This window comes from Propithecus coquereli, unplaced genomic scaffold, assembly GCF_000956105.1.
Source record: "Propithecus coquereli isolate 6110/MARCELLA unplaced genomic scaffold, Pcoq_1.0 Scaffold63, whole genome shotgun sequence".
Taxonomy (NCBI): Eukaryota; Metazoa; Chordata; class Mammalia; order Primates; family Indriidae; genus Propithecus; species Propithecus coquereli.
In genome coordinates this window covers 9803055-9816067 of record NW_012152285.1, presented here as the reverse complement: position 1 = coordinate 9816067, position 13013 = coordinate 9803055, and the positions used below count along the sequence as shown (strand labels likewise).

General features: G+C 39.7%; 1 protein-coding gene across 1 annotated transcript in view; it reads right to left on the bottom strand.

Annotated features, from left to right (window-relative positions):
- Positions 1 to 1080: 1080 nt before the first annotated feature.
- Positions 1081 to 13013, bottom strand: part of LOC105822723 (cytochrome P450 2C19-like) — a 42034-nt gene continuing 30101 nt past the window's right edge. The window contains exons 6-9 of the mRNA XM_012659751.1: positions 8091 to 8232; positions 6150 to 6337; positions 3457 to 3598; positions 1081 to 1596 (exon numbers count right to left, since the gene is read on the bottom strand). Of these exons, the coding sequence (XP_012515205.1) occupies positions 1415 to 1596; positions 3457 to 3598; positions 6150 to 6337; positions 8091 to 8232 (654 nt within the window). The 3' untranslated portion in view covers positions 1081 to 1414. The remainder of the gene's footprint in view (positions 1597 to 3456; positions 3599 to 6149; positions 6338 to 8090; positions 8233 to 13013) is intronic.

The following is a 13013-nucleotide window of genomic DNA, read 5'->3' as shown; positions in this document are numbered from 1 at the left end:
ATCAAGAAGCTTTATAATGTATAATACGTCATTTTAATTTGGATCTTTTCATCCATATAATAGCCATTTCCACTTTCTCTTCTGTAATCTATTTGCATCATTTGCCTATGTTTCTGTTACCTTAGAGGTTTGCTTTGTACATAGTTTAGTAGAAAAGCAGCAAGTTGTAATGCAATATGTATAGGATGAGCTCGATATTGTAAATAACTCTATAACCCTATATCTATGTATGCATAAATTATATTTTATCTATTGTGTGAATATACACTTATGTTCATATATATGTATAGATGTATATGTATGTCTGTGCCCATATGTTGTCTTTAAAATGTATTCCAACGTTTAGGTAGCCTCTTCTGAAATATGAGCTGGGAGAAGGGTAGTGAGTGATATCAATTCTCGTATTACACACTTCAAGCAGGAGACGGGGGAAAAAAGAGTATAATTCTATGTGACAATATATTCAGTTTACTATGCTTTGGAGACGACATGAGGGTAATGATTTCAGGACCACACCATCAAATTACCATCACATTTATGTTAGGTGTAAAAAAATGTAGTGGAAACTAAAAAATAATAAAACTTGGTAATTCCTCTCAGGGATTTTGTTTGTGTTTGGGGAGAGAAGAGTAACTCTCAGAACACATAAGTATCAATATGAAACATATGTTTCCAAACTAAGTTGGAAACTAGAAGTAATAAAAGTAATCCAGTCTTTATTTAGGATAAAGTAATGCCACTTTATGGTAATGCTATAGCAACACCAAAGCAGGTACATAAATTCTAGTACATATTGTTCATTCCTCCTTATCACTGATCCTCCCAATATTTCCTACAGCTTGGAGCTGCTCCTGGACACAGATTCTCCTTCAAATACAAACCTTGAGTAACTCTAGGTGACCCTCAGCCAAGAGAGCTTCCCTACCCTCTTCCCCTTTGTCCCCTTCTGTGCTTATCATTTTGAGGACCAGCATGGCCTCCTGGGACTCTATTTTCATTTAATTTTTACTTGCTTTATGCACAAAAGAAAGAAAGTCTGACAACTGACCCAATATATAATAATGATTTTTATTTAGAATGTGCAGGAGAAATAAGTCTGAATTATCATACACTAATAATTTTCTCTGTTTTACCATGATAACATTAATAACTGAATATTAGCTAAGGATTGGCATATGTGGTGATTAATACAGGGGTTACAGAATACGAGGAATGGTAGATATATTTGTGTAGTGAAACTCAGGAAACTCTCCTAAAAGGAGGAATGATGTCCACGGGATCTTGAGGGAATGGGGAGATGTGAGAGCAGAGGTCAGAGAAGGCATCTCTGATGGTGGGAAGGAGGCGGAAGATGTCCCAGAGAAGAGGGAGCTGCAGAGGGCAGCCCTTCAGCAACCGGACTGTCTGACCTTCTTCAGACAGGAATGAAGCAGAGCTGGTACAAGGGTGGCACAGAAGCAAATCCTTTTGCAACTGGGGTGATATCAAGGTCCTTTGGATCAACCAGAGATTTCAGGTTAAAGTTCTGTAAAATGGAGGTCAGGAATAAAAATAGCTCCATGCGGGCCAGTCCCTCTCCCACACAAATCCGTTTTCCTAAAAATAACAAGCATAAAGGGTAATTACTCCTTGTGTGTAGCAGTGACTGTGACAAACACTGTGTTTGTGACTAGAACAAATGAAATACATAGTAACTCTTTGATAAATGGTGTGATAGATGGAAGCATGATTGGATAGACAAATGAACAAAAAGTGGACACATTTGTTGTCCGCCTAACATCTGATCTTAAGGGGCATCTTTCATTTAACAAATATTAATATTTATTAAGCATGAGCTCCATGTCAAGCACTCTATTAAATATTCTCATATTAAAATTGATGTTTTGATGTTTTGAGTTTCCATTTATATTTTACAAGAAAGCACACCCACATTCTTGTGTTTTCTGTTCCTAATCTGACATTTCCATGATCTTTCCTACGACTCTTCACGCCTTCTATTCTCAGCTCAAGCCATGCTTCAACTGAAGCATGTGTTATGTTCTGAATGTTTCTCCCCAAAATTCATATGTTTAAATTTAATCTCAATTCCACAGTATTAATATGTATGGCCTTTGTAAGATCAATAAACTGCGCAGGTTCTGCATTCATTGGACTAATGACCATGTAAAAGAGATGCAAGGGAACTATTCCTCCCCCTCTTGCTCTTTCTGTCCTTCCATCTTGTGAAGACACAAAGAGGGCATGATCTAGAGGAAAAGGCCCTAACCACACACCAATCTTTCTGGTGCCTGGATCTTGGACTTCCCCACCTCCAGAACTGTGAGTAATAAATTTCTGTTCTTTATAAATTACCCAGTCTTGGGAATTTTGTTAGGGCATTACAAAGGGATGAAACCAGCATGAATCATCTGGAATCACACGTCTCTGTTTATTTTTGACTACGCTAAAATATGAATTTTGAAGGGAGGGCTTTGGACACTTTCCTTGTTGTGTCAGTTTCTACAATGCCAGATAAAGTGGACATCAAAAGGCACAGAATATAGAATGGTGGTTCCATGTCCAGAGACCCAGCATACACACTGCAGGTGTGGAGATCCAATATTCAAGATATCTGATCATAACTGGATGAAGAGCAGGATGCTTTAGAATCACTGCAGAGTATCCAGCCACATTCCTAATGTTTTCCTGACTCTGTGATTATTAGGCAGAGACATCCTTGATTTAGAGCAAATGTCCCACTCCTATAGTTCATTACCTCCTTAAAAACGCCCTGCCTTCTTTTCATTCTATTTTCTGTCTCTTTTGAGGCAGCTCAAATGTCATTTCTGCTATTAAAACATTGCTTACTTCATTTTATGTCTCAGTGTGGGGTATGAGAGAGCAAGGGCAGGCATCTTCTCTCTCTGTCCCCTACATCCAGCAGCCTGTGAATTTCTCTCTTACAGCCCCAATCATACTGAATTATAATGATCATATTTACTCATCTGCTTCCTTACCTTGGGAGTGAACTCTTAAGATTCCTTTCTGTGTCTGAGGATACTTGTATCCCCAGAGCTCAGCTTTGGGGATGAGAAACACCACATAGAAGACCTTCAGTGAAATTTTAGAGTTAGATGCCTTTCTCATGGTGGGGGATGAAAGAATGAATCAGTTCTAAGTTCTAGTAGGAGCTCTAGGGTACCTCAGTTATGTATCTAGTGGCAGAATTCAACCAATCTATACTTTAGCTTTCTCAATTTGGAAAAAATGAGCCAACTCCCCAAACCCCCTCTAATCTGGCCCAATAGCAAGGAAGTATCATGAGAGGGGAAGCACATGGGCATTGGGAGTGGAGCTCTGATCATGTACAAAAAAAATTAATTCTATAGGCTTCCAGAAGAGGCACCATGTAAGTTACAATTGACCCCCAAAAGTAATCCTGTTCTCTCAAGTATTATGTAAAAGAATTTCCATTACCTGCTGAGAAAGGCATGAAGTAGTCACTTTTCTTAAACTTGCCACTCTCATCCAGAAAGTGGCTAGGGTCAAACATTTCTGGTTTGGAGAATTCCTTGCTGTCATACAGCACAGATGTTAGGAATGGTAATACAGTTGTGCCCTGGAAACCACAAATGTAGATAAACCAAAGTATAAAAAAGTCATGGAACTGGAAGAAACAATAGTAATCACCTAGTTAATTCTTTGATCCATATATGAGGAAATGCTGGCCCAAGAAGAGCAGCAACATTTCCAACCAGACAGACTCAGCAATGAAAGACATAAGTTTAAGGCCAGTGCCAGTGATCTTGCTAAAGTGGCCTCCAATCAATCACATTTGAAGACCTGAGTACTTGGGTACTTTGATACAAAACCTTCTGAATTAGTTCGCCTTATAATCAATCTTAGACGTTAGTGTCTATCCCCACTTGCTGCTCTATTTCATCATTTCAGTTTTCATACACCTCATCTGTAGAGCATGGCTTAAAATGGAAGTCTCTGTTGGCAGTTGAAATGTCTGCAGTATCTGTTCAGAGGGCATTTGTAATCAAACATATGATCTACTTTAAAAAAACATCTTCTGGGATGGTAACAACAAGTACAGTAATGACTATAAAACTATTGTGTTCATCATTGCCATGCAATTTTTTGTCTCAATTAAAAATATGGGGAAGATATTGATTACAGTTTAATTCTAGCTTAAAAACACAGAAAGGATCGTGAAATTAGAAAAATCATCGCTTCATAAGAATTCAGGTCAGGATCATCACTTCAGGCAAGGATCATCAAGTAAAGCTAAAATTTTGGGTGCATGATTTGGGAAGCAGGACTTTTAAACAGTCTTAAAGTACAATGGGCCATAGATTTTTATTAATTACACATAAAAAGCAGAATCTCTGCAATAGAGAGATCTGTTAGGTACCACCTTATTTCTGAGGAACTTAGCATAACCAATAATGGCTTAAATATTTGCAATTTTACAAATCTCATTGATTTTTTCCCCTTGAAAATACTAATACAAGTTTTGGTGATATTATTTTTAATTTTAATGATAATATGACCTGGCTTCAATGGAATTAGAGTAGCTTGTAGCATGGCAACTAGAATGTCTGGATGAATATGGGAACCATGTGTTAGAAGGCATTGTAAAGCCACTAAGATAAAAATTGGTCTCAAGATTCCAGAGATGGGAAAACATTAGAGAGGTAAGCTAACAGCTACAGTTAATCTTTAACTGTGTTCACTTCATGTCCAACCCTGAATCAGGGCAAGAGATCTTACATCATTATGACTGCCTACGGGAGAGGAATTAATCCTTTCTAGAAGGAGCTAAACGTCTCTGATACTCTGTATTTTTTCATTTATACCGTCGGCTATTCAACCAAAAGTTGTTAGGTATTTCAAAGATACAGCTAAGTGGTCACAAGATGAAAAGTGGGGGAAGGAAGGCAACAAAAAAGGACCCACATTTGGTAAGATTTTTTGCCTAATTTCATGAGGCCAGCATTATCTCAGCATCAGAAATCTGACAAGAAAATTTTGAGGAAGTAAAAACAAAGACGAAAATATCTTACAAATATAAATACAGAAGTCCTGAACAATATGGAGCAGATCCAATCCAGGTATGTGTAGTCTTGTGTATATTTAGAAAGGAGGGTGAGGCCAATATACGCAATCATGCCAATAGAGGCAGAGAATCAATTTGATGAAATTAGACACAAATTTCTGACAAAAATTCATATAAAAAATTTGAGCAAAGAACAAACTTTCTTAATGTGTTAAAGAATATGTACCTAAATCTACTGAAAGCATCATTCTCAATAGTGAGATGTTAAAGCTCCACCCTTTCTTGCAGATGAGACATGAAACAAGGATCCCCACTGTCACCAATTCTGTTCAATGCCATCCTGGAAATCCTAGTCAGTGCAATAATGCAATAAATAGAAATTAGGGGCACAAGAAGTGGAAAATAAGAAATAAAACAAATATCCCAAATAGAAAAATAATTGTGCATGGAAATTCCCCATGAATCTATAGTCAAATTATTAGCCATGATTAGTCAATTTAGAAAAGTTGTTAGATTCATGTCATAAGAATGATAAAATTAATTATATTTCCATATAGTAGGTCTAAAGGAATGGAAAAGGCATTTTATAAATTCATAACAACAAAAATATTCATTATCTAGCAAAAACCTAACAAAAGATTTGCAAACCACTGCACTAAAAATAAAATATGACTGAGAAAATAAAAGAAAGCCCAAATACATTGGGAGTATAACCATATTCATGAATTGAAAGATTCAATGTGACAAGATATCAGTTTTTTCCAAATTGATCTATAGATTGAATATGACCCTGATAGAAATCCCAGCACGGTGTTTGGGTAATTGACAAACTGATACTTATAAAATGTATTTGGAAATGTGTACACCTAAGAGTAGCCAAAATAACCTTGAAGAAGGAGAACAAATTTGGAAGACACAAGCTGCTAGGAACCAAGACCTGTTCTAAAGCTTTATAGCCCCAAACTAGAAATAACACAAAGTCCATCAAGCTGCCACACGTGAGTTTTCCATTTCTCTCATCTTGTGTTGGTAGAGGATTGGAACCATACTGTGGATTGGGGAATTTCAAGAATGCTGAGGTACAGTGTAGGAAAAACAAGCTTACCTTGGGGATTAGGTAGTTTCTGAATTTAATGTCATGGGTCACTGCATGGGGGAGGTCGGTGGGGATGAGGTCAATGTATCTCTGGACCTCATGTATCACAGCATCCGTGTAGGGCATGTGGCTCTTGTCCTGCATGCAGGGGCTCCTGTGTCTACCAACCACACGGTCAATCTCTTCCTGAACTTTAGCTGATAAGACACAGTAAGAAGTGACGGAAAAGGAGAAAAATGGCACATTTACCATAGGAATCAGGGCTACATGAAGCATTACGAAAGTACCCCAATGTCATTTCAAACTTAGATTATAGAGCTAGAAGTACCTATAGACTTAGAGAATTGTTATAATACAAATGCATACAATTGCACCATAAGCTAGGCATTAAGATAAATCTCTTATGTACATGTATTAACATATATGATAAGTACTACAAACAGAAATGATGAAATGTTTGATATATAAAGTAAGCATATAATTAAGTCATGAAATTACTCTCTTCCAAGAGTAAAAACAGGAATCGAATATTAATTTCATATGAAAACAATATGAGGTTTTAAAAAAATTAAGTTCTACTAAAAGATTTACACATACATATTTGTATCGGTATTTGTGTGTCTCTGTGTACGTGTGTGTCTATACCACGTACGATGGTACTCTCTACATCTTCCCACTTCCAAATTGTGGCTACTGTGGACATTCTAGCACCTTCTTCTGAAAAATACATTCATTTTTCTAAATAAAGACTTTCTATTTCTTACCCATTTATAGATAATATTTAATTATTTCTCATTACGGGATACGAAAATTTTAATCTCCATCTCCACCTCATATTTGGACATACTTTCAAACAGATACACAAACACACACTTCCCTCACTCCATTATCCAGAATATATTTGGACCACAATTTCTGGTTATATTAGTATTCATTAATTACATCATTCTAACTACATAAATACTCATCCCTGGTAAGATAGTTATGATTTTATATTTCATTTTTGGTATTTTCTTGGACTTAACGGTGTCTCCTTACTTGAATTCATAATTTCTTATTTCCCTAGTTAGAATTATTTCCAAATTCTTGAGTAGATATTCCAAATACCCTGTAATAATTTCCTGATTATTGAGAAACCTCAGACTATCAATCACTTCTCTTTTGGCTGTTTACTGTATTCCATTCTTCCTAATTTAAAAGGACTGATTTTCATTTATAAATAAGCTATTGTCAATTCAGTGGGATCTTGACACATAAAAAAGTATCTGTTGCATAAAAGGTAAATTTCTAAAGTAAAGTTATTCATAAAAGAAAAAATTATTGACCCACTCCTCAAAACATTCTTTATATTGTCAAACACCAGTTTTGTGGATCAGACTTCTGGAATAATAAATTTCCTTTCGGTATATCTTTTGCATAAATGGAAACATCTTTCTTATGAATCCAACTTTTTAGAATACTTTCCAGACTGGAAATTATCTCAGGCAGCCTCACTAAATTTCTAGGATTTCTAAGTATGATTCCGTAAAGAGAGTTTCTGTTTTCCCTAATTCAACATTAGAACATGGAATTTTCATAATGAAGACAAGTATCTTCAAAAATATACCTACCATTCAAAAAATTCCTTTTTCATAATAAAATCAAAGTGCAATCCTAAGCCAATTTCTGTTGGCTCTGTCTGACATAAATCATTCCCAGGGAAATCCAGATGCTGCACCAGAGCTCTATTGCTCTTCCTACTGCCACGGCACCTTTACTTCTCCCAGTCAACCTTTCCTATTGTGCAAAGATGTCCCATTTTAATCGCATCATTAAATTTGTACATGCTACAGCTGTTGGCATAGAACTTTAAATTATGTAGCTTTTTAAGGGAAACAGGATGGAGGACACCAGCAGTGTCCTCCCAACATTATTTCTGAAATTCACATTGCAAATCATCTGTGGTCATACCTGTGACATCTGGATGCTTCAGCAGGAGCAGGAGAGCATACCTCAAGGTTGTGCTGGTTGTCTCTGTCCCAGCTCCAAACAAATCAAATGCAGTGGTCACTAGGGCTTCAAAAGTAAACTCCAACTGTTGATTGTTCTTTTCCTAGGAATGATTTGATGCAACAATCTGACGAATTCATATGCCAGCATATTTTTACCGTTAATCCATAATAACTCACATTGTTATAAAGTTATCTAACATAGAAAGTAGAAAGTATAATATTAGAGAAAACTACTGTATGGTATAGCACAGGCTGTAGATCAGTTGATCCAAACTTTATTTCCTGCCCCGTTATTCCGTACTTTCCCAAAAATGCCATTCATCAAACTCTTTGCAGTTAGCTGAGTTAGGCAATATATTTTTTTGCTGATAAGATATACACAGAAACCTGCTGCTGCCACTTCTTCTATTTCCTCCTTCTTACTCAGACACAAATGTGAAGGAGGAGGTAGAGTAGACCTCATTTTGGGACATGAGGATTTAATCTTCAAAACGAAGACCTATATATGAAATATAATGGAGAGGGAAAGGAAGGCATTCAACTCTGTAATGCTTTGGGACTACTGTATCATTCCTATATTGCCCCAGCATGAGACGCTGTGTATTTGAGTTAAATACTCCCATTGCTTGTTTAATTATTAACTTGATTTTCCTTTATTTGCAGACAAATACAATGTAAATTAACAGAAATAGGTAAATAGAACCATGTCATGAAAAATGTTATCAGCCTGAATCACTAGTCTACAATTCTATTCTTCTGTCAGAAATTGACATGGACTCATTGTCCGCAGACCTATTATGACATTGTATGACTTGTACCAAGTTGACATTGTATAAAAGCTAATATGACAGCAAAGCATAGTATGAATTATAGGGAAAAAGAATGGATTAACAATGACCAGATAAGGGCAGCACTGTTGTAATCCAGATGGGAAGTAAGATGCACCCTGATCTAAGGAGCAGGTGCAGGAATAAATAGGAATATTCAAATTGAAAAGACACTGCAATCACGGAGACAGACAGTTGAGGCATTAACTTTCCATACAGTATAAAAAACAGAGCAGGGGTAATGCACATGCCAAGCCTAAGGGACTAGCTGAATGGAGTTCTTATGAATTAGAAGTTAGAAGAGAAAGCAATGATAAGGAACTGTAAGTTTGGTTCAGGGCTGAGGAGATGATGTGACACAGAATTGACAACAAGGAGGTAGTTTCAAACATTGAGTACAGACATCTTTAATGTACAAAATATGTTATTTTATATTTACAAAATTTTAACTAATATCGTGAATATTACAAAATATATTATCTTCTAACAAGTTCCTAGGCTGGTGTTAAATTATTAATGATTTTTTAGTCTCCAGGTGACCTGTAGCATGTCTAATATTATGGAATCAACACATGAAAGAGGACTAGACCCTCACAACATGTGTACTTCCTTTATAATTTTTTATCCACTCAGCCAGTCTATGTCTCTCCAGAGGACAATTCAAGTCATTGGCATTTATTGACAGGATTGATATTTGGGGTAGATTTCTGTTCATATTGTTGAGTAAATTCTTATTATTTTGTTTTACCTCTCAAGTCATTGTGGAATCCAGGTTCTGGACTTCAATTCTTGAGTGATTTTACTTTGGTGAGTGTCTACTATGCTGTTCAGTGTATAATGCAGGTCTGAGTACTTCCTGCAGAGCAGGTCTGGTCTTACCAAATTCCATGATTGTTTGCTTGTCTGGGACAGTCTTTATTTCTCCCTCATAGACAAAGCTTAATATTGCTGAGTAAAAAATTCTAGGTTGGCCATTATTCTGTTTTAGAAGATTGAGGATGGGACCCCAGTCCCTTCTCGCTTGTAGGGTTTCAGTTGAGAAGTCTGCAGTTAGTCTGATAGGTTTTTCCTTTGTAGGTTATCTGCTGTTTTCATCTTACTGCTTGAAGGATTACCTTTTTTGTGTTTACTTTGGCCAGTCTAATAATTATGTGATGTGGTGAATGCCCTTTCACATTGACTCTCCCAGGAGTTCTGTGTGCTTCTTGTATCTAGATATCTAGATTTCTGGGCCAGGCCAGGCAAATTTTCCTCCAGTATTCCAAGAAATAGATTTTCCAGCCCTTGTGTATTTTCTTCTCTCTCTGGGATTCCTATAATTCTTATATTTGGTTTCTTTACATAATCACACATTTATTGTATGTTTTGTTCTTGTGTCTTGCTTCTGCATTCTTTTCTTCATCTGATTTTTTTAGCACATAAGCATTATCTTCAAGCTCTGAGATTCTTTCCTCTGTGTGATCCATTCTATTCTTAAGGCTTTCCACTGTGGTTTTTTTTTATTTCAGCATATTATGGGGGTACAGATGTTTAGGTTACATATGTTGCCATTGCCCCCCCCAAGTCCAAGTTTCAAATATATCCATTTTCCACTGTGTTTTGAAGTTCCTAGAATGCATCTTTCATTTCCAGAATTTCTGTTTGGTTCTTTTGTAGTATTTTAATTTCTTTAGAGAATTTTTTATTCGTTTTCTATGTTATTCTTGTGGCTTCTTTGTGTTGGGTTTCTATTTTCTCTTTGATTCCATTGAGTTTTCTTACAATCCATATTCAGAATTCTTCCTCTATCATTTCAATCATTTCATTTAAATTAGTGTCTGTTTTTGAGGGTCTAATGATTTCTTTTGGGGGTGAATTTTCTCTCTGATCTCTCATGTTTCCTGCATTCTTTCACTGGTTCTTTCTCATCAGGCTACTTGATCGAGAACTGGGAGTGCTAGGACTGGTTTGTGCCCCTAACTTCAAGCCCCCAAAGGATGTTCCTTGACACTGGTGGGAAGAGGTGTGCTGGTCTTATATTGCCTTAGAGGTATTTTAGCAAGTTGGGTTACCTCTGACCTGTCATCTTCACCTCTTGCCAATGGAGACTAGTGAGTTTGGTCCCCCAGCTTAAGCTCCTAGGTGGTAGATCACACTTGTGTGCATGACTCCACTGCCATCTAATAGCTAGAGATGGAGGGCACTGTATTAAGCTATGGGGTTACCCTCTCTGTCATTGGATGTAGATTCCATGGAGGAGCCAGTTATTGAGGTAATCTGATGCCTTTGTCTCTGGTCTCCTGGATAAGGAATAGAATGCCCTCACCTTTAGGAAGGGTCTTGCCACTCCGAAGGGTTACTTGGACCCTATTCCCCCCTAAAGTGGGGGTAAGGGCAAGACAGTTCTCAGCCGATGCCTGCAAGCGTTTGTGTGTGTGTGTGTGTGTGTGTGTGTGTGTGTGTGTGTATGTGTGCGTGTGCGCCCGCTTCTATGGTTGCTTGACCTGCCCCTAGGGGGAGCCGCTAATATGTTATTCAGGGCTCTTTCACCACACTTGGGAGGCTGATCCTGATGGGAGGGGTCAATTGGTGGAATTGCTAAGGTCTCTCACCAGGATTTTCCTTCCCTGTCTACAGCCCCCACTGTTGGCAGTGGCCCGGATACGGAAAGCAAGCCCTAGCATTATGTTCTCATTAGCTGACCTACACTGGTCCAGCAGAACAAATCAATGGTCTGTCAATTATTGTACACTGCCAAGGCCCTGCAGATTCACACCAGTAACACAGGGAAAGCGGCTTTTCTCACTTCTCCCCACCTCCAAGGGCAGAGCCCGCCGTGCCCGGCGCTAAAGTCACTGCGCTAGAGGAGGGGTGTTGCCCAACCACCAAGTGCCCCAGCCTCTGGGGATCCCACAAATGGCGGTCTCCCACCACTGAACAACTAGAATTGGGGGGAAGCACTCAAGATTCACCCACCAACTCAGGCCCAGCTAGCCGAATCAACAGGTTGCGGATGTCCCGCGAATTCACACCAACCACAAAGAGCAAGCAGTGAGGGGGGTCGGGAAGATGGCAGATTAGGGGTGACCTCCTGGCTCTCTGCTCCCAGAGTGGGAGGTGAAGAACACGGACACCCACACGCGAGTGAGGCGCTCCCCTGCAGGATTGGCTTCGTGAATCTACAGGGAGGCAGCGAGGGACAAGCAGTCCAGCGGATAAAATCAGGTGAACTCAAAAAACACTTGCAAATTACCGGAGAGTTGGGACAAAGGGGAAAGGCAGCGAGGGACGGCCGCACCCCGTAGCGGGCTGGCCCGGGCAGTGCGATCTGACTCACAGGAAGACGACTCTTCCTTCACCTAACCCCACTCCCACGCAGGCAGGGAAGTGCCAGAGGTCAGTGCGAAGTGGTAGCACAGACCGACAAGCGGCGGGGAGCCGAGACAGGAGCAGGGTCCATTTCGAACGCAGCAGAGCGCGGCGCTGGGTCCGTATCGGAGGAGAGGGACCAGCAAGAGCGCCCGCTCCCCAGATCGGACGCCGACGGAGCCCAGAGGGGAGAGTTTGGAGGCCGCTTCTTGCCACAGGAGACCACCAGGACTGGATTTGGGGAGGGGAACTGCATAAAAGAGGCTCTACCCGCGGAAATCACTGAAAGTTCCGCTGGTGCTGGGAGGGACACAGCACAGAGTTCTCCCGCGGATCGGTCAGAGTCGCTGTGGGTAGGGTGCGCAGCCGGCCGGCAGGCGGCCCTAGAACGCACCTCTTGGAATAGGCAACGGTGGACCCTGGCTCCAGACGCCCTCCCACGGCAGTCGGCTCCAGCGCTGACTAGCATGGGGTGGGCAGCTGCAATTTGGGGACCCCAAAGCCTGCGACTGCGGGGACTTGTTGCCTGGGTGTCCGCCTGAGTCATAGCCGCTGCCTCTGCGGCAGAGCTGGTCGCGCCGTGCGAGGAGAGGCGCGCAGCCATTTTTTCTCTCGAATCTGTGGAGTCTGTCACAGCCGCAGACTCAAGCTCCGCCTCCGAAAGCAGAAAAGAGAGAAAGAGCGATATTGCTGCCAAGTTCCCAGGC